This window comes from Dioscorea cayenensis, chromosome 19 (assembly GCF_009730915.1).
Source record: "Dioscorea cayenensis subsp. rotundata cultivar TDr96_F1 chromosome 19, TDr96_F1_v2_PseudoChromosome.rev07_lg8_w22 25.fasta, whole genome shotgun sequence".
NCBI lineage: Eukaryota > Viridiplantae > Streptophyta > Magnoliopsida > Dioscoreales > Dioscoreaceae > Dioscorea > Dioscorea cayenensis.
In genome coordinates, this window is record NC_052489.1 from 10,847,304 (window position 1) to 10,864,481 (window position 17,178).

Consider the following 17,178-nt stretch of genomic DNA (forward strand, 5'->3'; position numbering starts at 1 on the left):
CCACCAACACTATCTTATTAAAAAGTTATCAAATGAATGATACATATATTACGGTGATTTATCGACCATCTAAAAATTTATTAAGCCAACTATACATTATATGGAGCAATAAAAATTCTACCCCATTCATGTCTAGAAAATTTTTTGAACCAAATCAAATTAACAAATTTCTCAATCATACAATTTTAGAGGAAAACGTGTCACATGTGTTATCTTCTCATGGGCGTCAAATGGAGATTGATTATCGCTCTCGGCTAACAGCTGTTTTAGATGTTGTACGAATTCTTTTGGTGCAAGGTCTTGCATTCCGTGGTCATGATGAGTCTTCTAGCTCTAAAAATAAGGGAAACTTTTTGGAGATACTCAATTGGTATGCAAAAAGGGTTGAGAAGGTTGGGAGTGTTATTAATGAAAATGCTCCTGGGAATAATCAATTAACTTCTCCATTGATTCAAAAACAGTTGGTGAATGCATGTGCCACAGAGACAACATTAGCAATTATTAATGAAATTGGCGACAGTAATTTCTCACTAATTGTTGATGAGTCTCGAGATAAATCAATAAAGGAGCAAATGACAGTGATTTTGAGGTTTGTGGACAAGCAAGGCCTGGGTGTTGAAAGATTTCTTGCGATTCAGCATGTAGCAGACACTTCAGCATTTTCTCTAAAAGCAACTTTGGATGAATTATTTGCTCGCCACAATTTATCAATTTCAAAATTGAAAGGACAAGGGTATGATGGAGCCTCAAATATGAGAGGAGAATTTAATGGTCTGAAGACATTGATTTTAAAAGAAAACCCTTTTGCATTTTATATCCACTGCTTTGCCCACCAACTACAATTAGTAATTGTTTCAGTTGCCAAAAGTATTCTAGTTGTTTCCGATTTTTTTAATTATACAAATATGATTGTGAATATTGTTGGAGCTTCATGTAAAAGAAAAGATGCATTGCTTCAAACGCATCATCAAAAAATTGTAGAAAGATTAGAGACTGGTGAGATTATTTCAGGGAAAGGCAAGCATCAAGAGACAAATCTCGCAAAAGCAGGAGATACTCGTTGGGGTTCACATTTTACAACTTTGATTCGTCTCCTAACTATGTGGGAATCCGTTTTGGAGGTGTTACAAAATGTGTGCCAAGATGGATCAGTTGCAGATCAAAAAGGTTTGGCATCAAGTTTGATTAGTAAAATGGAAAGCTTTGAGTTTGCATTTGTCTTGCATTTGATGATGAAAGTATTGGGGATTACAAATGAATTATCAAATACTTTACAACAGAAAGATCAAAATATTGTCAATGCCATGGCGTTAATTGATACTGTAAAAGATCGTATCCAAGATTTAAGGGATAACAGATGGGATGAGTTATTAGAAAAGATTTGAAGCTTTTGTGACAGAATGTGTATTCCAGTGCCGAACATGGAAGACAAAATACCAGTTCGGGGTCGTTCTAGGCGTGAAGGGCAGTGGATTAGTTATTATCATCATTACCATGCAGAAATTTTTATTGCAGTTATTGATTTAATTGCCACTGAGATGAATAATCGGTTCAATGAGACAACCACAGAGTTGCTAATTTGCATATCTTGTCTTGATGCAAGAGACTCATTTTCCAGATTCCATCATGGTAGGCTACTTCGCCTTGTAGAAATTTATTATGATTATTTTTCTATACAAGATCTTCAAGTCCTAAAAGAGCAACTTCACACCTATGTTCATGATGTTAGAAGAAGTTCTGATTTTGTTGAATGTGATGACCTTGCAAGTCTTGCTGTGAAACTTGTTGAAAATAGGAAGCATTTGGTATTTCCATTGGTTTATCGCCTTATTGAATTGGCTTTGATCTTACCGGTGGCAACAACATCAGTTGAAAGATCCTTCTCGGCCATGAATATCATCAAAGCGGATTTGCGCAATAAATAGGAGATGAATGGTTGAATGATATGATGATATGCTATATTGAACGACGAGTGTTTGAAACAATTGATGATGAAGCTATTTTGATTCGATTTCAAAATATGCAAAGCCGAAAGATTCAACTCCCACCTTATAGCGGTAATCGCTAGTGGTATGTATATTTTTATATTTCGTCAAAATTTTAATTATTATAATCTTAAGTTTTGATTAATATATTTATTTTTTATATTTATTGTTAGGTTAAACTTAGCACGGTAGCACCCCCTTGGTTTTGATTTTGGTTCCGCCACCGGAGGAAAGTGATACCGTACCTCTCACATAGAACCCACTAAATATATTTAAATAATACCACAAACAATATCTTTGGTTTTAATTTTAAGATGGCTTGTTTGATTTTCAATTTTGTCCAAATTTATATTTATTATTATTATTATTATTATTATTATTATTATTATTCGAAATAATGTCACAAGACTGAGATAATAATTTCAATTAATCTTAGGGTAAAATTCCTCCAAATTTGCAAGTGACTTAAAGATTTTTTTAAAAAAATAGAAAAGAACAACGACTTATACGAAGGTAAATTACTCGGTTATTCATGTTATTCATGTTCTCTAGAAAATACTTCATAATCAACGAAGTTTCCTTTGAGTTAAAACATTAGCTGATTCTAATTAGAAGGTTAAAAATATGACATCTTTACAACTAAATTATTATACATAAGTATTCAAAATGAAATTTTATATATTTAAACCTACATTTGGAAATTTTCAAATCTTAAGAAAATTGAGTAATAAATATATATATATATATATATATATATATATATATATATATATATATATAAAGGTGATAAACGTTGTCCCCCAAATAAGTGTCAAAAGACAAGTAAATACAATATACACTGGTTACAGTGATTTAACAACCATAAGGATTTATTAACTTGGTAAGACGTCATATGGGATAATTTATTAAAATCCTACCATGCGCACGCCATAAGATAGGAGTGGTAAAAATCTGGGTCCGGACAAAATCGCGTCCGGGCAACTACTATTATAAATAAATAAACTTGTTGCCCGAACCCTTGATCCAAATCTTATAAATTACATTTAACTTCACTCGAATATTAAATTATAAAAAATAATTTAATTCACATTAAATGCAAAAAAAAAAATAAAATCCAACAATCCAAAACTCAAATTAAATCATACAAAATTCCAAATCTTAATGAGCAGAAACCATATAAGTATGAAGTTTTTGGAAAATTGGGCTTAAAACAATTGGGCTCATGATTTGGGCTTTTAAAATTTTAGAGGTACAAAAGCCCAATTGTCCGAATTTCTTTGTCCGGCCCGGATTTAAATTCGGACAATCAAGCATTACCCAAACCCGACCCGGATTAATACAACTTTTGTCCAAACCCTTTTTATTCCGGGCTGGATAAAACCGAGCCGATGGGCCCGGACAAAATATTGCCACCCCTACCATAAGATATCTTATAAATTAAACAGTGTTAATAAATCCCTTGCTATACAACCATTAAAAAAAAAAAGAAACAATATCCGCTCACATGGAACCCATAAACAGTGAATGTGTACAGCTGCATTATATATATAGTATTCTACAATGTGTATATATATATGGTACTACAACAATATTATCAACTTTGGGTCTATCAATTCACTGTTCTCATAACATTTAACTACGCCAAGTAGTGCCCGTTAAATTGGCTTGTGCTTCATCCTTACCTTTTAATTTATCCTTCATATTTCTTCCTGTGGATTTTAACACTAGCCATTATATTTAATCTTTGTTGGACCCACTAGCTTATATTTCACACTAAAAATTCAAAATGTGGTCAGTTGATTGAAACCTCAACATCTTAATTACCAACCTAGTCTATATAATTTATTTAAAATTAAATTGTAAAATCTTTGAAATTAACTTCACTGTTTATAATTTTAAACCTTAAAAAAATATTGCGACCAATAGTTAGTTGATGATGTCCAATGCATGTAATTTAAGTGAGTAGTTGTTGTTTTTGAGTTATAAAAGTTTGTATACTCTTGCTAGTATTTGAACAAGTAAAACATAATTCAAACCAGGTAAATCTATAATATGAGTGAGTGGCATATATCTCTAGGCGAGTAAAGTTTCATACTCCCACTCTTTAGTTCAGGTGGATAAAAATTTGGCTACAGAAAAACAATTATTATAGATAAAAATAAAAACTTGTTTACCTTTGTGAATGTGAAAAGAGATCTTCAATTTATAAATATTTATAGATTTCTAAGTCATTTTCTATTATTATTATTATTATTATTATTATTATTATTATTATTATTATTATTTGTTGTAGTTATTATTATTATTATTATTATTATTATTATTATTATTATTAATATTAATATTTATAGATATTAACGATTTAATTTTTTTTTCATGTATACTTTCCAAAATATCATTTATTGAGGTACATCCTTAATAATTATTGTTGTTATTGTTATTATTTATAGATTTGAATGATTTAATATATTTTTTTTTTCATGCATACTCTTCAAAATATCACTTATTGAGGTATATCCTTAATAAAATTGAAATTTCAAGTGTACTCCAAAAATTATTTTACTTTATGCATATACTCCCCCACTTGTTACGTTTGATCCGAAGATTTTAAAATCATTTTTATGAAAACATTTTTTATGTAATATATCAAAATAAGTAAAATTTATTTGAAATCTCTAAATTCAACTTGCCTTGTCTAATCAAAATTTTTATTTCTTATTTCCTAGGCCTCCACAGGCTTTTGTGCGTAATTTTGGACTTTCGATCACATGCATATACGAGACTCTGAAAAAGCCTGCAACTGTGTTGCATTTCTTTTCTATTCCTTACAACTTTATTGATTCTAGTCTCTACTCTAGCATTTGTTTCAATATGCAAGAGGCATCTTAGAATTGACAAGGTATATAAGTATATAAATTAACTTATGCTTGAAGGAATATATTAGTTTTTTTATCGATATTATTTCGTGCATGATGTTGATTCAGAAGTAGCGATGGTAAATATTTCCAAATCCAATTCAAACCACATGGAGTATGATGGGAAAAACCCTCTTTAACTGAGTTTCAGTGGGATAAAAACCGACAACTATATATGAAGTAAGGGTGGGGCGGGTATGAGATTATGATACTCGATTTCAACCTATTCAAAATTTGATTTAAAAAGTGAAATTATAAAAATACTCATATGTCATATATATATTTATATTTATATATATACTAGGGACGATAAATATTTCCAAACTTTACTATTTTTTATTGATATTTTCAATTTTTATTATTGGGTTCAGGTGTAGACTGGGTTTTTGAAAATCTCGTAGGTATTGGGGGTAGGCAAAACCCGCTCCAATCTGACTTGTTGTCATCCCTATTCAGAAGTATGACTTTTAAAAAAATCGAGAAAATTCATAAAAGTCAAGTTTGAAAATGGAATTTAAAAAATTCGTTAGCCAAATTTATCGATTTTAGTTCTGGTAACTTATAAGGAAAACTCAGTTTAATTTGGATTAGATAAAACCATTGGATCATGTATCTGACATGAACTGATTATAATATAATATAATTAAGGTAAAAAAAGGGAAAATAGTGAAAACACTAGTTTTTAATGATTATGTTTAAATTTTGATAAAACACTAATATTTATAAACTATGTGAATCAACTCAAAATTATTTTGTAATGATATAATATTATTTGTCTTAAAATGATTTTTCAATGGTGAAATCTTCTATACAAAATTTATTTTGTATTCTACAGGGTATATACTCTCTAGAAAGTTTTCATTTTTAATATAATTAATTTTTAAAATAATTAATTTACAAATACATAAAAATTGATTTTTTTTTTCTGGATTTTCCTAAACTCAACATGTTCGGATGAAGTAAAAATTTTTGGTTTGAGTTGGATATCTAGTCCATGCTCACCACACACACACTCCAGAAAGGACTATAATTTCTTTTATTATTAAGATATATATTATTAAGAAAATTTTTGTTGATATTTCTGTTGATATATAACAATGAAATTCATACAAACCTTATGTGAAAAATAATTGAAAAAATATAATTAATCTGAGAAATATACCCAAGTCTATTGATCAAGATGGAGTAGCTTGGAGTCTTTTAAATGCTAAGATAATTAATAAATTATCTTAGTTTTATAGATTTTGATGATAAAATAAATAACATTAAACTTAAAATTTTGGTAAGTCTAGATAATTTAATGCTAAAAAAAAATTGCTGGTGGTAGGTGGAAACACAAAATTATGTAATTACCTATTCTTAAAAGTCTTCCCCTTTGCATGGGTTTATATTGCTGGCATTTAGTCCACTTCACTTACAAAATTTTTTCTTAGTCTTTCGTACTAATTAGCCCATGGACTATTCGGTTCTTTGTCTTTTTTCCTCTCACTACCTGCGGTTTTCTTTATCATTTTTTTTTACATCAAGAGGGACAAACCTTTATTAGAAAGGTCCAAGTAACAACAAATAAATCTTATAACCAATGATCAAGTGATTTATTGGTATTTAAGTCCCTTTATAAATTTTTTTCATAAATAATAGGAGTTTGAATTACAGATGATGTCATATTTTTTGAAGTGTGAGTAGTGATTGTGTAAAAGTAGTTCTAACGCCTATGTATGTGTAGGTCTCGCAGCTATTTGCTTTGCTGAATCTTGTGCAAACTCTTGTTTTTCTTAATAACTTAGCCATTCACATTGAAAAAAAACACTAAAACTGTAAATAATTTAATTTTAAAAAATTTAAAAATAGTCATAATATAGATGAAAAAATTGAAAAAAAAACTACCAAAATTAAATCAATTACCACCAAAATTTTAAAAACTCATGAAAATTTATTTTACTTCTTAGATGCTAAACTTCAAACTTTCTCATAAATGAATTGAGTAAATGGCAGTAATTAAGTAAAAAAATAATCTTGAAATGGACAAAGTTAAATTTGAAATCTTAGACAAAAGCCAAATGAATAAATTTTCCAGTTCTGTATGATACACAATTTACATTGGGTGTGGTACATGTTTGAAGAATATTATAGATTTTTGATGAACTTTAATTAATGAAATAGTTTATAATTATAATTAAAAAATAAAGCCCATTAATATTATTATTTTATTTTATACATAGGGAAAAAAGTCACATTAAAAATATATACAAGTGTGAAATTACGGTCTCAAACTCAGTTATGCCCATTAACCTTAAATTTAAATTTTTATTAACTCTAGATAATCTAATAAAAAAAAATATATAAAATTACACGTGTATATATTTATGAGAAAACACAAAATTTGTGTGCATACTTATCCCAAAAGCTGTTCATTGTTTGGTTTGCATCGCTATCATCTTATCATGATTTATTGGGGAAGAAAATGAGAACAAACACAGTCACATTTGGCCAATAAAATTCTACGTTAATCCCTTGCATTTTCTTTTCAAATTTTTTTTTTTTTTTTGAGTCAATTGTTTCGTATTAACTAACCACATATATTTCTCTATTCCTTTTGCCTTTTTTTCCAGCAAGTTAAAGTAATCTTTATTACTTTTTTCTCTATCGAGCAATACACATCTCCATTAGTAAACCTTCAACAAACAACAAATAAGTCCTAAATTCCTAAATAATTTATTCTTTTAAATTTCATCATAAAAAGTATTCATAATGCATATAAAGTAATTGAAAAAGAAATACAAAAAAATAAAGCAATTACCACCAAAATTTCAAATATTCATAAAATTTAATTTCTTGGACACCAAAGTTCCACATTTCTCATAAATTTATTGAATAAATGGTACAGTCAAGAAAGAAAACTTGAAATGGAGAAAGTTAAATTTGAATCTCAAGACTAAAACCAAAACAAAACAAAAAAAAAGAAACAAAAAATCCCAAGTTCTTTAACAACAAATAAGTCCTAAAATCCTGCATATTTTATTCTTTTAAATTTTCATAATGCATATAAAGCAATTGAAAAATAACTATAATTTATTAAAAAAACTATAAAAAGAAAAAAAAAATCAATTGCCACCAAAATCTCCAATATTCATGAAAATTTAACTTCTTTTAGACCGAAGTTTCACATTTCTCACAAACTTATTGAATAAATAGTGGTAGTAAAGTCAAAAGAGAAAAATAGAAATGGAGAAAAGAAAATTTGAATCTCAAGACCAAAAACAAAAAGAAAAAAAAAATCCCAAGTTCTTTATAGTACACCATTACCATTGGGTGTTGTACATGTTTGAAGAATATGATTCTTTGCAATAAATTGAGGCTAATGTTGCTATCAAAGACTAATTCCAAGATTCTCAAAGTTTTTTTCAATTTCCATATCACTGTATAATGTAATATATTTACATAGATATGATATGGCCGCAATATAATGTTTTAAAATTTTCCAAACTTTGAAATCTCCATCCGTGTTTTAGTTATAACCAGAGCAAGAGTTATGTATATTTTTAATTTTTTTTTACAAGCATATATTTTTAATTTTCAATTTTCAATTATCAACTATTATTTATTATTATTATTTTTTTACAAAAGCGACAAGTGCCGCCCCATAATGGGTGTTAAAGAACAGACAGGTATAGAGGTGTAGTAGTTACGGTGATTTAACGACCCCCTAGAGATTTATTAACTTGGCCCTACATCACATGGGCAATTAGATTCCTACCATGCGCACACTTAGAAGATATTTCAAAAAATCAAAACCGAATTAATAAATCCCCCTGTGATGCAACCCTAGAGTGGAGAGAAACGACATCCTCCCATAGGAGATCCATAAACAGTGAATGTATAGTAGTGCTACAGTATTTATATAGTATGATATAGTATATGTACAGTATTGCTGACCCAGAGATTTAGCCTGGGTCTGCCCATTCACTATTTTAGTAACATACCACTACACTTAGTAGTGATTTTTAACTATTATTTTATATAAAATGGTTTAAAAGTTTTTTTTTTCATTTATAGAAAGAAAGGAAAAAAGTTCAATTTAAGATGCTGTAAGCTTGTCTTTGGTTCCTTCACCCATCCATAATTTCTTTCTTAAATTTTACTTGTTCCTAAAATTATTTTTTGTTAATACCTCGTTACTAAATAGAAATGGCATTTTGTGTAATTTCATTTAAAAATATTTTAAGCTTTTAAATTAAAAAACATTATCAAATGTTAGTCTAGCCAAAACTAAGTAGAATTGTTATTTTACCCTATATACATTTCTACTATATTTAAATATGTATATATCTAGCAAATATCATAATGAAATTTTTGTTTGCTGCTAACAATCTCTTGGTTTCTTGTTACTAGGTATTTTGGGTAGGATGTTTGTGTCATGGTAAGGAGTTAAATTCGAACTTGAATTTGTTCATGCAAAGTGATGGCATATATGTGTTGAGATAGTAAATTCATATTTGTGTACATCATTATTATGCGGCTTGTCAACCATAATGTACTTGGCTACTAACGATAAATAAAAATAGTGTGGGGCTGGGAGTTAAGGAATATTTTTTGCAAATTTATTAAAAGCATTTTACCGAGAGCTAATCAAACCTTAGTTTTTTTAAAATTAACCAAAATAAAAAATTTAATATAAATATTTTTTTTATTTAATTCTAATAATACTCTAAAAATTATTTATTAATTTTTTAAAATAATAAAATATTTGGTGCTACTTCTGGAACTAAGGGATAATATAATATACGACATTCTGAATCCAACTCACGTATCGCATTAATTGGCAGCCAACCTAACCCTTAGAACATACTACAACCCCAGGTGGCGATGAGCCGACATTGAGGTGCCAAACTTTCCCGTTGATGTGAATCAATTTGTTATCTCTAAGGTATCTTTTATTGTCCTTCCACTCGGCACCTTCAGATTACTAAGGCCGACTTTTGTCCCTGCTAGATGGGTGGGTCTTGCAGTCAAGCTCCCTTATGTGAGCGAAATAGAAGGTGCTTTTAAAAGTATGAATTCTTGTTTGATTCCTCTAAGTAGGTCACGTTGCACTTTTAATTCCAATATTTTAATTGGGCCACCATGGATCTCTATATTATTTCAATTAGAAAATGTTAGTTGCCAACTAATAGAAGCTAGGTTTTCTGTTTGGTCCTGCTAATATGACATTCTGTTTTATTAAAATATTATTTAAAAAAATAAAAAGAAAATAAAAAAACTGATTAACTAACTAAATAATCTATAATAACTAATAACATTAGATTTCTTCTCAACCTCCAGCGATCTTCTTCTCCCTTAGGAAGCTCCTAACTCCTTCACCAACCTCCACATCCTCAAACATACTCCTACACTGAGTACCCTCCTCCACTGGCCACTTCTACTTCTCTCCTTTCTTTTGCCATCCTTTTCACCATCTCCACATCTTTCCCACTGCTCATCACCTTCCTTACTATGCTGGCGACCCCCTCCTCACATAGTTCGAGTATAAGCTTAATGAGACCATTCAAAAATGAAACATAGTATAAGTTCGAGTACATATATTGGAAGAAATGAAAGACTTTTATAGCATAAAACCATCAACATCGTATGTGGACTATGAATAGTAGTTCAAAAGTTTGAATAAGATTAAAACATGTCAAATTATTTAGTGTAGAAATCAACTAAATAATACCAAAATAGATTGCAGGAATAGAATAGGTGTGTTATGCAAACAATATGACTAATGGGAGTAGATTTACCCTTCCATAACAATATATGTCTAGTCAAGCCAAATTGTTAAAGATCTTCTATCAAACTCCAGCCACAGTAATCATCTCACATTTAACATCAACACTAAAACCATAAACATCATTACACAAGCTATGATTCCAAACTCCATCTCTTAAGTGCACTCTCTTTGTAGACCACTCATTTCCTCAAAGATTCCTCCTCAATATACTATAGTGACTTTCTTATCTTCCATACTTGTAAAGATTATGTAGGCAAGCTTGAACAGAAGCCACCCTTACAAACCTTCACTTTTAACTCCTACTTAACTAACTCTCAACATGATAAATAAATCATCACTCTTAAACTTCCAACTGCAAGACATTAACCATACACTTGAATGCATGACCATACCCAATTAACCCCCACAACCTAGTGTGAACACAAGAATTCAAGCCCCTTTTTTTAAGTTGACTTCATGCTTCCTCTCACCCAAACTTCTTACTTCTTTAATCAACAATTAAGCACATTTCTCGGCACTCACATGAATGCAATCCCTAGCATATAAAAAAAATCGATGACATTACCTAATTTTCATAATTCAAACTTTCTTTAGGTTTAACTCTATAGATTAACATAACAATTATCAATACTAACTCACTCTAGCATCATTGAAGTTGGACTAATCCAAAACATCATTATAGAACAAGAATTGAAGAAATTTTATCAGTGCTATAGTAACGCTGCAATACTGCTACATTGCATACAACCTTAATGGCGGGTGTATATATATGCTGCCAACAAGGTTCTTAGCTAAAACCATAAGACTGCCATGCATGTTGCATGCTACCCGCATGGCTTCCCATTTCCTCTATAAGGACATCCAAATTACCTTAAAACCTTCCATGGAGTATTTAACCCAAACACATGAACAAAAGTTCTACAAAACTCATTTAAAATAGACGAACACATATATATACATATATATACATACATACACACATCACAACATCATTACCTTTCCTCAATATTTATAACTCAAGCAACTCTCTTTTCTCACTCTACTAGATTTAGGCACGAACTCTCACAAATTTATTTTCCTTAATAACCCATTAATTTGCTCTAAGATCAAACATACCCAACATTAGCACATACCTTTCTCTTCTTATACTCCTATTAGCTATCCCACAATGAAAAGTATATCCATATAATACCCTACCCAAACACCTTCCCATGACACAATTTCAATTTGCTCATCTACATGCTAAGCTTGCCCACTATGCAAGGGGATCAAGCTCAAGTGCCCTATATCTAAGCATACCTTACCATTGCCACAACCTCAATAGTAGCATCAATATCCGAATTATTTTCAATAACTTGATTTATAATTTAAGGATATCGAATGCTTCAAATCATTGAATTGAACATATAAGACATCATGAACTTTATACTTAAAAATAAAGCTCAAAATAAGACTTCATACAATTTTGATAAATTTAGGCTACACATTTGCATAAATAAACTAGGTACAACTCTTACAAAACATTCTGTACTCATCCTATGTGCTCTATATATGAGTATACATGAATCTACAAAAAAATAAAGCATTATCATGAACATACCTCCGTACCTTTCTTTCAACTTTCAATATCTCATTCACAAGATCTCAAGCATGTGCAAAAAAAGTACTCACAACCTATCAATTTCAAAATAATACTATTAACACACTTTATTACATTACTATAACTTCCTATCATTCTTTTATGCCAAACATGCCCTTATATGCAAACTCCATACCTTTGTACTTTATATCTAAGCATACACTACCTATTGTTGGATCATCATTAGCACTAATTGTTAGAATTATGCCCTCAAATGCCAACGAGTAAGGCATGTCATTTGTATTATACATTTTTATTATTATTAAATATGCATTTATTTTGATGTTCACATAAATCTTGTGATGGCATTTTAATTAGTTTTGAACATTGCAGTTGACACGGGGCTTGTCGGCGTGGCAACCTTCAAGACTGCTCCGTGCGGCACTTGTGCGCAATCACAAGTCAGCCTGCTCTTGCGGGTGTAAAAACCTACACCTGCCCAAGGACACGCACACAAAGTAGAGCAGGACACAAGGATAAGAGAGAAAAACATAAAACTCTCTATTGATGAATGGAAGCTATTACAACCACCCAAGACACTCTCCTCCTAGGAGCACTCCGGGCTCCTAGTGTTACAAGAGAAACTCTCTCAAGTGAGGAGAGGAGATGAGAATGAGAAATGGAGGATGTGAGGATGATCATCCAAGGAGAGGAAGGTCCCTTTATATAGCCAAAGAAAGGCATCTTGGCCAAGGGGAAAGAGACGGCCGCATTCCCATGAATTCCATGGCCGAAGGGAAGAAGACGAAACATGTTCCCCATCCAATGGCTAAAGTCCGAATAGCCGGGGTCCGTCGTCACTATGTGTTTCCCACTCTTGTCTTCCATCTGTCCGCAGCGCCAGATAATTGCTGCGCATCCGCCCCGGATGTCTCGATAAACGCACATGCTGATCGAGAAACAGTCTCCGCCCGTACGCGTATGCCTATACAGATGATGATCGATATTCTCCATGTCTTGGTAGTTGAGCGGGTCGCTACTCCGCCTCGGTCACGAAAACCGGATCATGCCCGAGTAAAATATCCGACCGTCATGGGACGTCGTCAGAAAAGCGGTCTAAGGGAATGGAATAACCACTCCCGGCTTCACTTGGCCTTGTCACTCCCGCGCCAAGGGCGTGACGCCAAAAAGCCCTATAACAAACCTCCCCCACCGGGAAAGTCCGACGCCCTCGTCGGAGGGAACTAAGTTGCCTTGGCATCCACCCAAGTGGCACACTTAGCTGTCCGCTCCCTTTGTCATCTTCAATCTTCACCTCACGTTATCCGAACGCGAAGTTGAACTCGGATCACCCTTGTGTCCGAGACAACAAAACCTTCGGTCTGCCTTCGCACCGAAGTTGAGTTTCCATGGGAAACTCGGATCCTCCTCAAGACCCATCGAGATCATCATCTAATGACTCGATCTTCCTTTGGCACCTTGACATGAAGCCGCCTCGATGTCAAGTGTTATGGCCTCCACACCGCTCTTGGATCGCATCGCCGATCCCTCTCCATCGAGGCATAACGGTAGGGGTATTCCCCGCTTGCTCTTGGTCATGCTACCTGCGCTTACTTCGACTGAATGATCTGTACTTGCTCCTGCCCTCCTGGCCTCGCAACGTACCATCATCCCCGCCAAGTGACACGGCTCTAGCTCCTGCCTCACAAGGTTCTACCGTCGCAAAGTCGTGCTCCCACAAAGGAACTTAGCACGAAACAATTGCTTAGAGTCACAACATAGCAATGGAGTGATTACCTCCATCCTTGCCTATGTGCCACAAGAAAAAGGGAAATGCATCCGCATTCCCAGTGATACAACCCACAAGACTCGGTCTCCCGCCCGTATCTTGATACCTCTGCGACCCTCGCCCAACGCCGAACGAGCGCACAATCAAGGCCCCGCCTCGCCCATCCTCGAGCGATACCGTGCGGGCCAATGGCTCACTATCACCGGTAGTAACGAGTGCAGCCATGATCCCCTCGTCCGCTGTGGCATGTCGCAGATGAAGCACCCTCACCGGGTTGGGCATGCCGACTTTGGCCCAACGCAAGCTTCAAGGGTTTTGGGTGTCTCGTGAGCTTGCCCTCCACGCGGCTCACCGAGGAACATCTTCCCCCTGTCGGGTCTCCACTGCATAAATCGAGTTGTGCCCATACCACTACTCGATCTATGAGTAACCCAATCATCCATCAAGGCCTCCACCTGAATGATGGCTACTCGGTAGGTCAACCGCACCTTGCCGACGGAGTCTCACCGAGCCCATGGTTCCAATCCCGCAATGGAGTGGAACAATCGGTCCGCCGTGGTCATGTCGCTGATGCCGGCATGAGGGATGTGAACGCCTTCACGTATTCCCCGGACAGTGCCCGCCCGCTTCAACTCCATCAAGGCCACTCTTGCAACCCTATTCATGTTGCAAGGAAGAAACCCGACCTCTCGCCTTTCATATCGTGAACGCCACAAGATGAGGATTCGGGCAACCCCAATGTCCCGTCCGCACTCGACTCGGATATCCTCACACTTTCAAGGTGTTCAAGCTGCTCCGCGAGCTCTTGGATCAACCGATCCAGCTGATAAGTGATACCTTCCAAGCGTCCAACGTGATCCTCAGTCTCATTCATCCATCTCGCCTGATCTTGCTCCCATAACTACTTTGTGCGGTAGCTCTGATACCAATTGACACGGGGCTTGTCGGGCGTGGCAACCTTCAAGACTCCTCCGTGCGGCACTTAGCGCAATCACAAGTCGACCCGCCTCGCTGGGTGTAAAAACCTACACCCGCCCAAGGACACGCACACAAAGTAGAGCAGACACAAGGATAAGAGAGAAAAAACATAAAACTCTCTATTGATGAATGGAAGCTATTACAACCACCCAAGACACTCTCCTCCTAGAAGCACTCCGGCTCCTAGTGTTATAAGAGAAACTCTCTCAAGTGAGGAGAGGAGATGAGAATGAGAAATGGAGGATGTGAGGATGATCATCCAAGGAGAGGAATGTCCCTTTTATAGCCAAATAAAGGCATCTTGGCCAAGGGGAAAGAGACGGCCGCATTCCCATGAATTCCATGGCCGAAGGGAAGAAGATCGAAACATGTTCCCCATCCAATGGCTAAAGTCCAAATAGCCGGGTCCGCTCGTCACTATGTGTTTCCCACTCTTGTCTTCCATCTGTCCGCAGCGCCAGATAATTGCTGCGCATCCGCCCCGAATGTCTCGATAAACGCACATGCTGATCGAGAAACAGTCTCCGCCCGTACGCGTATGCCTATACGGATGATGATCGATATTCTCCATGTCTTGGTAGTTGAGCGGTCGCTACTCCGCCTCGGGTCACGAAAACCGCATCATGCCCGAGTAAAAATATCCGACCAGCATGCACGTGTCAGAAAACGGTCTAAGGGAATGGAATAACCACTCCCGGCTTCACTTGGCCTTGTCACTCCCGCGCCAAGGGCGTGACGCCAAAAAGCCCTATAACAGCAGTCCATGTGTATTAAGTTATACTTTCTAATCTTTGTGGGATAAAGAGGAGAGAACTAGAAGGGTTTAGTACTTATACACTTAAATAGTTTGTAAGTAAGGGAATCTTTAATTGGGCGTTAAAAGTTCGTAAGGATTTGTATGACATATACTTTAACAAAGAGTGCTAGTGAACACAATGGAATAGTGGGAGCATATGTCATAAATACATCACTGGGTTTGGTTTATTCGAACATGACTTGCAATAATCCAATCACATGGGTTGAGATACAAGAATGAAGGGTTTATACACATATGGTAATCATAATCGGAAAGGTTCGTAATGATCTACTCATTCGTGTTCAATTGGGTTATGACGTGGGGCCACGGGGCTGGCTAGGTGTCACCCAAGTCCTTTGGTATCCTCTCATTGCTAATCGGAACAAACCTAGGGAGTTACGCTTAAAGGGATAAAGAATCAATCTCGTTTTGAGTGTGGGGGGTAAAATTATCAATTTACAATTTTACTTCATGGGAGAGTGAAATTGTAAATTGGTCTACGTTTTTTGTCTTAAGTTTAAATTTTGATTTAAATTCAATTGAGTTGAATAGTTAATCAAATTATAAGGACTTGAAGTCAAAAGTGGTTTTAGTAGTATTATGACTCATATTTCTAATAGAACTTCTATGATAATGTTTATTATATTATGAAGGTTCATATTTTGAATAGAACTTCATAATTGAATAATGTTTATCATGTTTTATGAAAGCTCTACAAATATGACTCCTTTCTAACTCTAGAGGCAATCAATTAATTCTCTAGTGAGAAAAATTCATAAGCCCTCTCTTCCTCTCTAACCCTAGCTGTTATTTGGAGAAGAAGAGTTGATTGTTTCTCTATCTCAGCGTGTGATCTAGAAGCGAGGGACTTTCGTTCGGTGCTAGGAGATCTACGATAATTCAAGCGATAAATTCGGCACATCAAAGGAAAGTTTTGTTTTTTTTTAAAACATCAAGAGGTAATTTTCTAGGTCTTTCAATTAAATTATGGTGTTCATTAAAACAATTAGATTATATAGCAAATTTATTACTACTTCCGCATGCCTATGATAGTATTACATAATTTTGTGATATATCCTAACACTAATATTCTCCCATCCATTATCAACATCACTTTTACCATAATTTCTCATAACCATGTGATCAATCCTTGCATTTAATCCTAAAAAGCAATTTTATCAAACAACTTGCATGCATCAATTAAATCCCTACGCATGAATTCTAGTATAACTCATACATATGACCCACTTACATAAGTCATTTTCTTAAACCCTAATAAGCTAATCACCCTATCTAGTATGTAAGATCCATATACTTCTCTTTGCATAAATCATAGTAAATCTCTCTCCCAAAGGTCTTTAGTTTT

At 34.2% G+C, this 17,178-nt stretch overlaps 2 protein-coding genes across 2 annotated transcripts; both read left to right on the plus strand.

Annotated features, from left to right (window-relative positions):
* The first annotated feature begins 230 nt into the window (after window positions 1-230).
* LOC120284039 (zinc finger MYM-type protein 1-like) lies at window positions 231-1,385 on the plus strand. The gene has a single exon (XM_039290864.1). The coding sequence runs from the start codon at window positions 231-233 to the stop codon at window positions 1,383-1,385; it is 1,155 nt and encodes a 384-aa protein (XP_039146798.1).
* Window positions 1,386-1,421: 36 nt separating this feature from the next.
* LOC120284040 lies at window positions 1,422-1,925 on the plus strand. The gene has a single exon (XM_039290865.1). It carries the CDS (start codon window positions 1,422-1,424, stop codon window positions 1,923-1,925), a length of 504 nt encoding a protein of 167 aa, XP_039146799.1.
* Window positions 1,926-17,178: the final 15,253 nt, after the last annotated feature.

Excerpts from the sequence above, each read along its gene's own strand:
- LOC120284039 (XM_039290864.1), top strand. The coding sequence starts at position 231 with ATGGAGATTGATTATCGCTCTCGGCTAACAGCTGTTTTAGATGTTGTA.
- LOC120284040 (XM_039290865.1), top strand. The coding sequence starts at position 1,422 with ATGGAAGACAAAATACCAGTTCGGGGTCGTTCTAGGCGTGAAGGGCAG.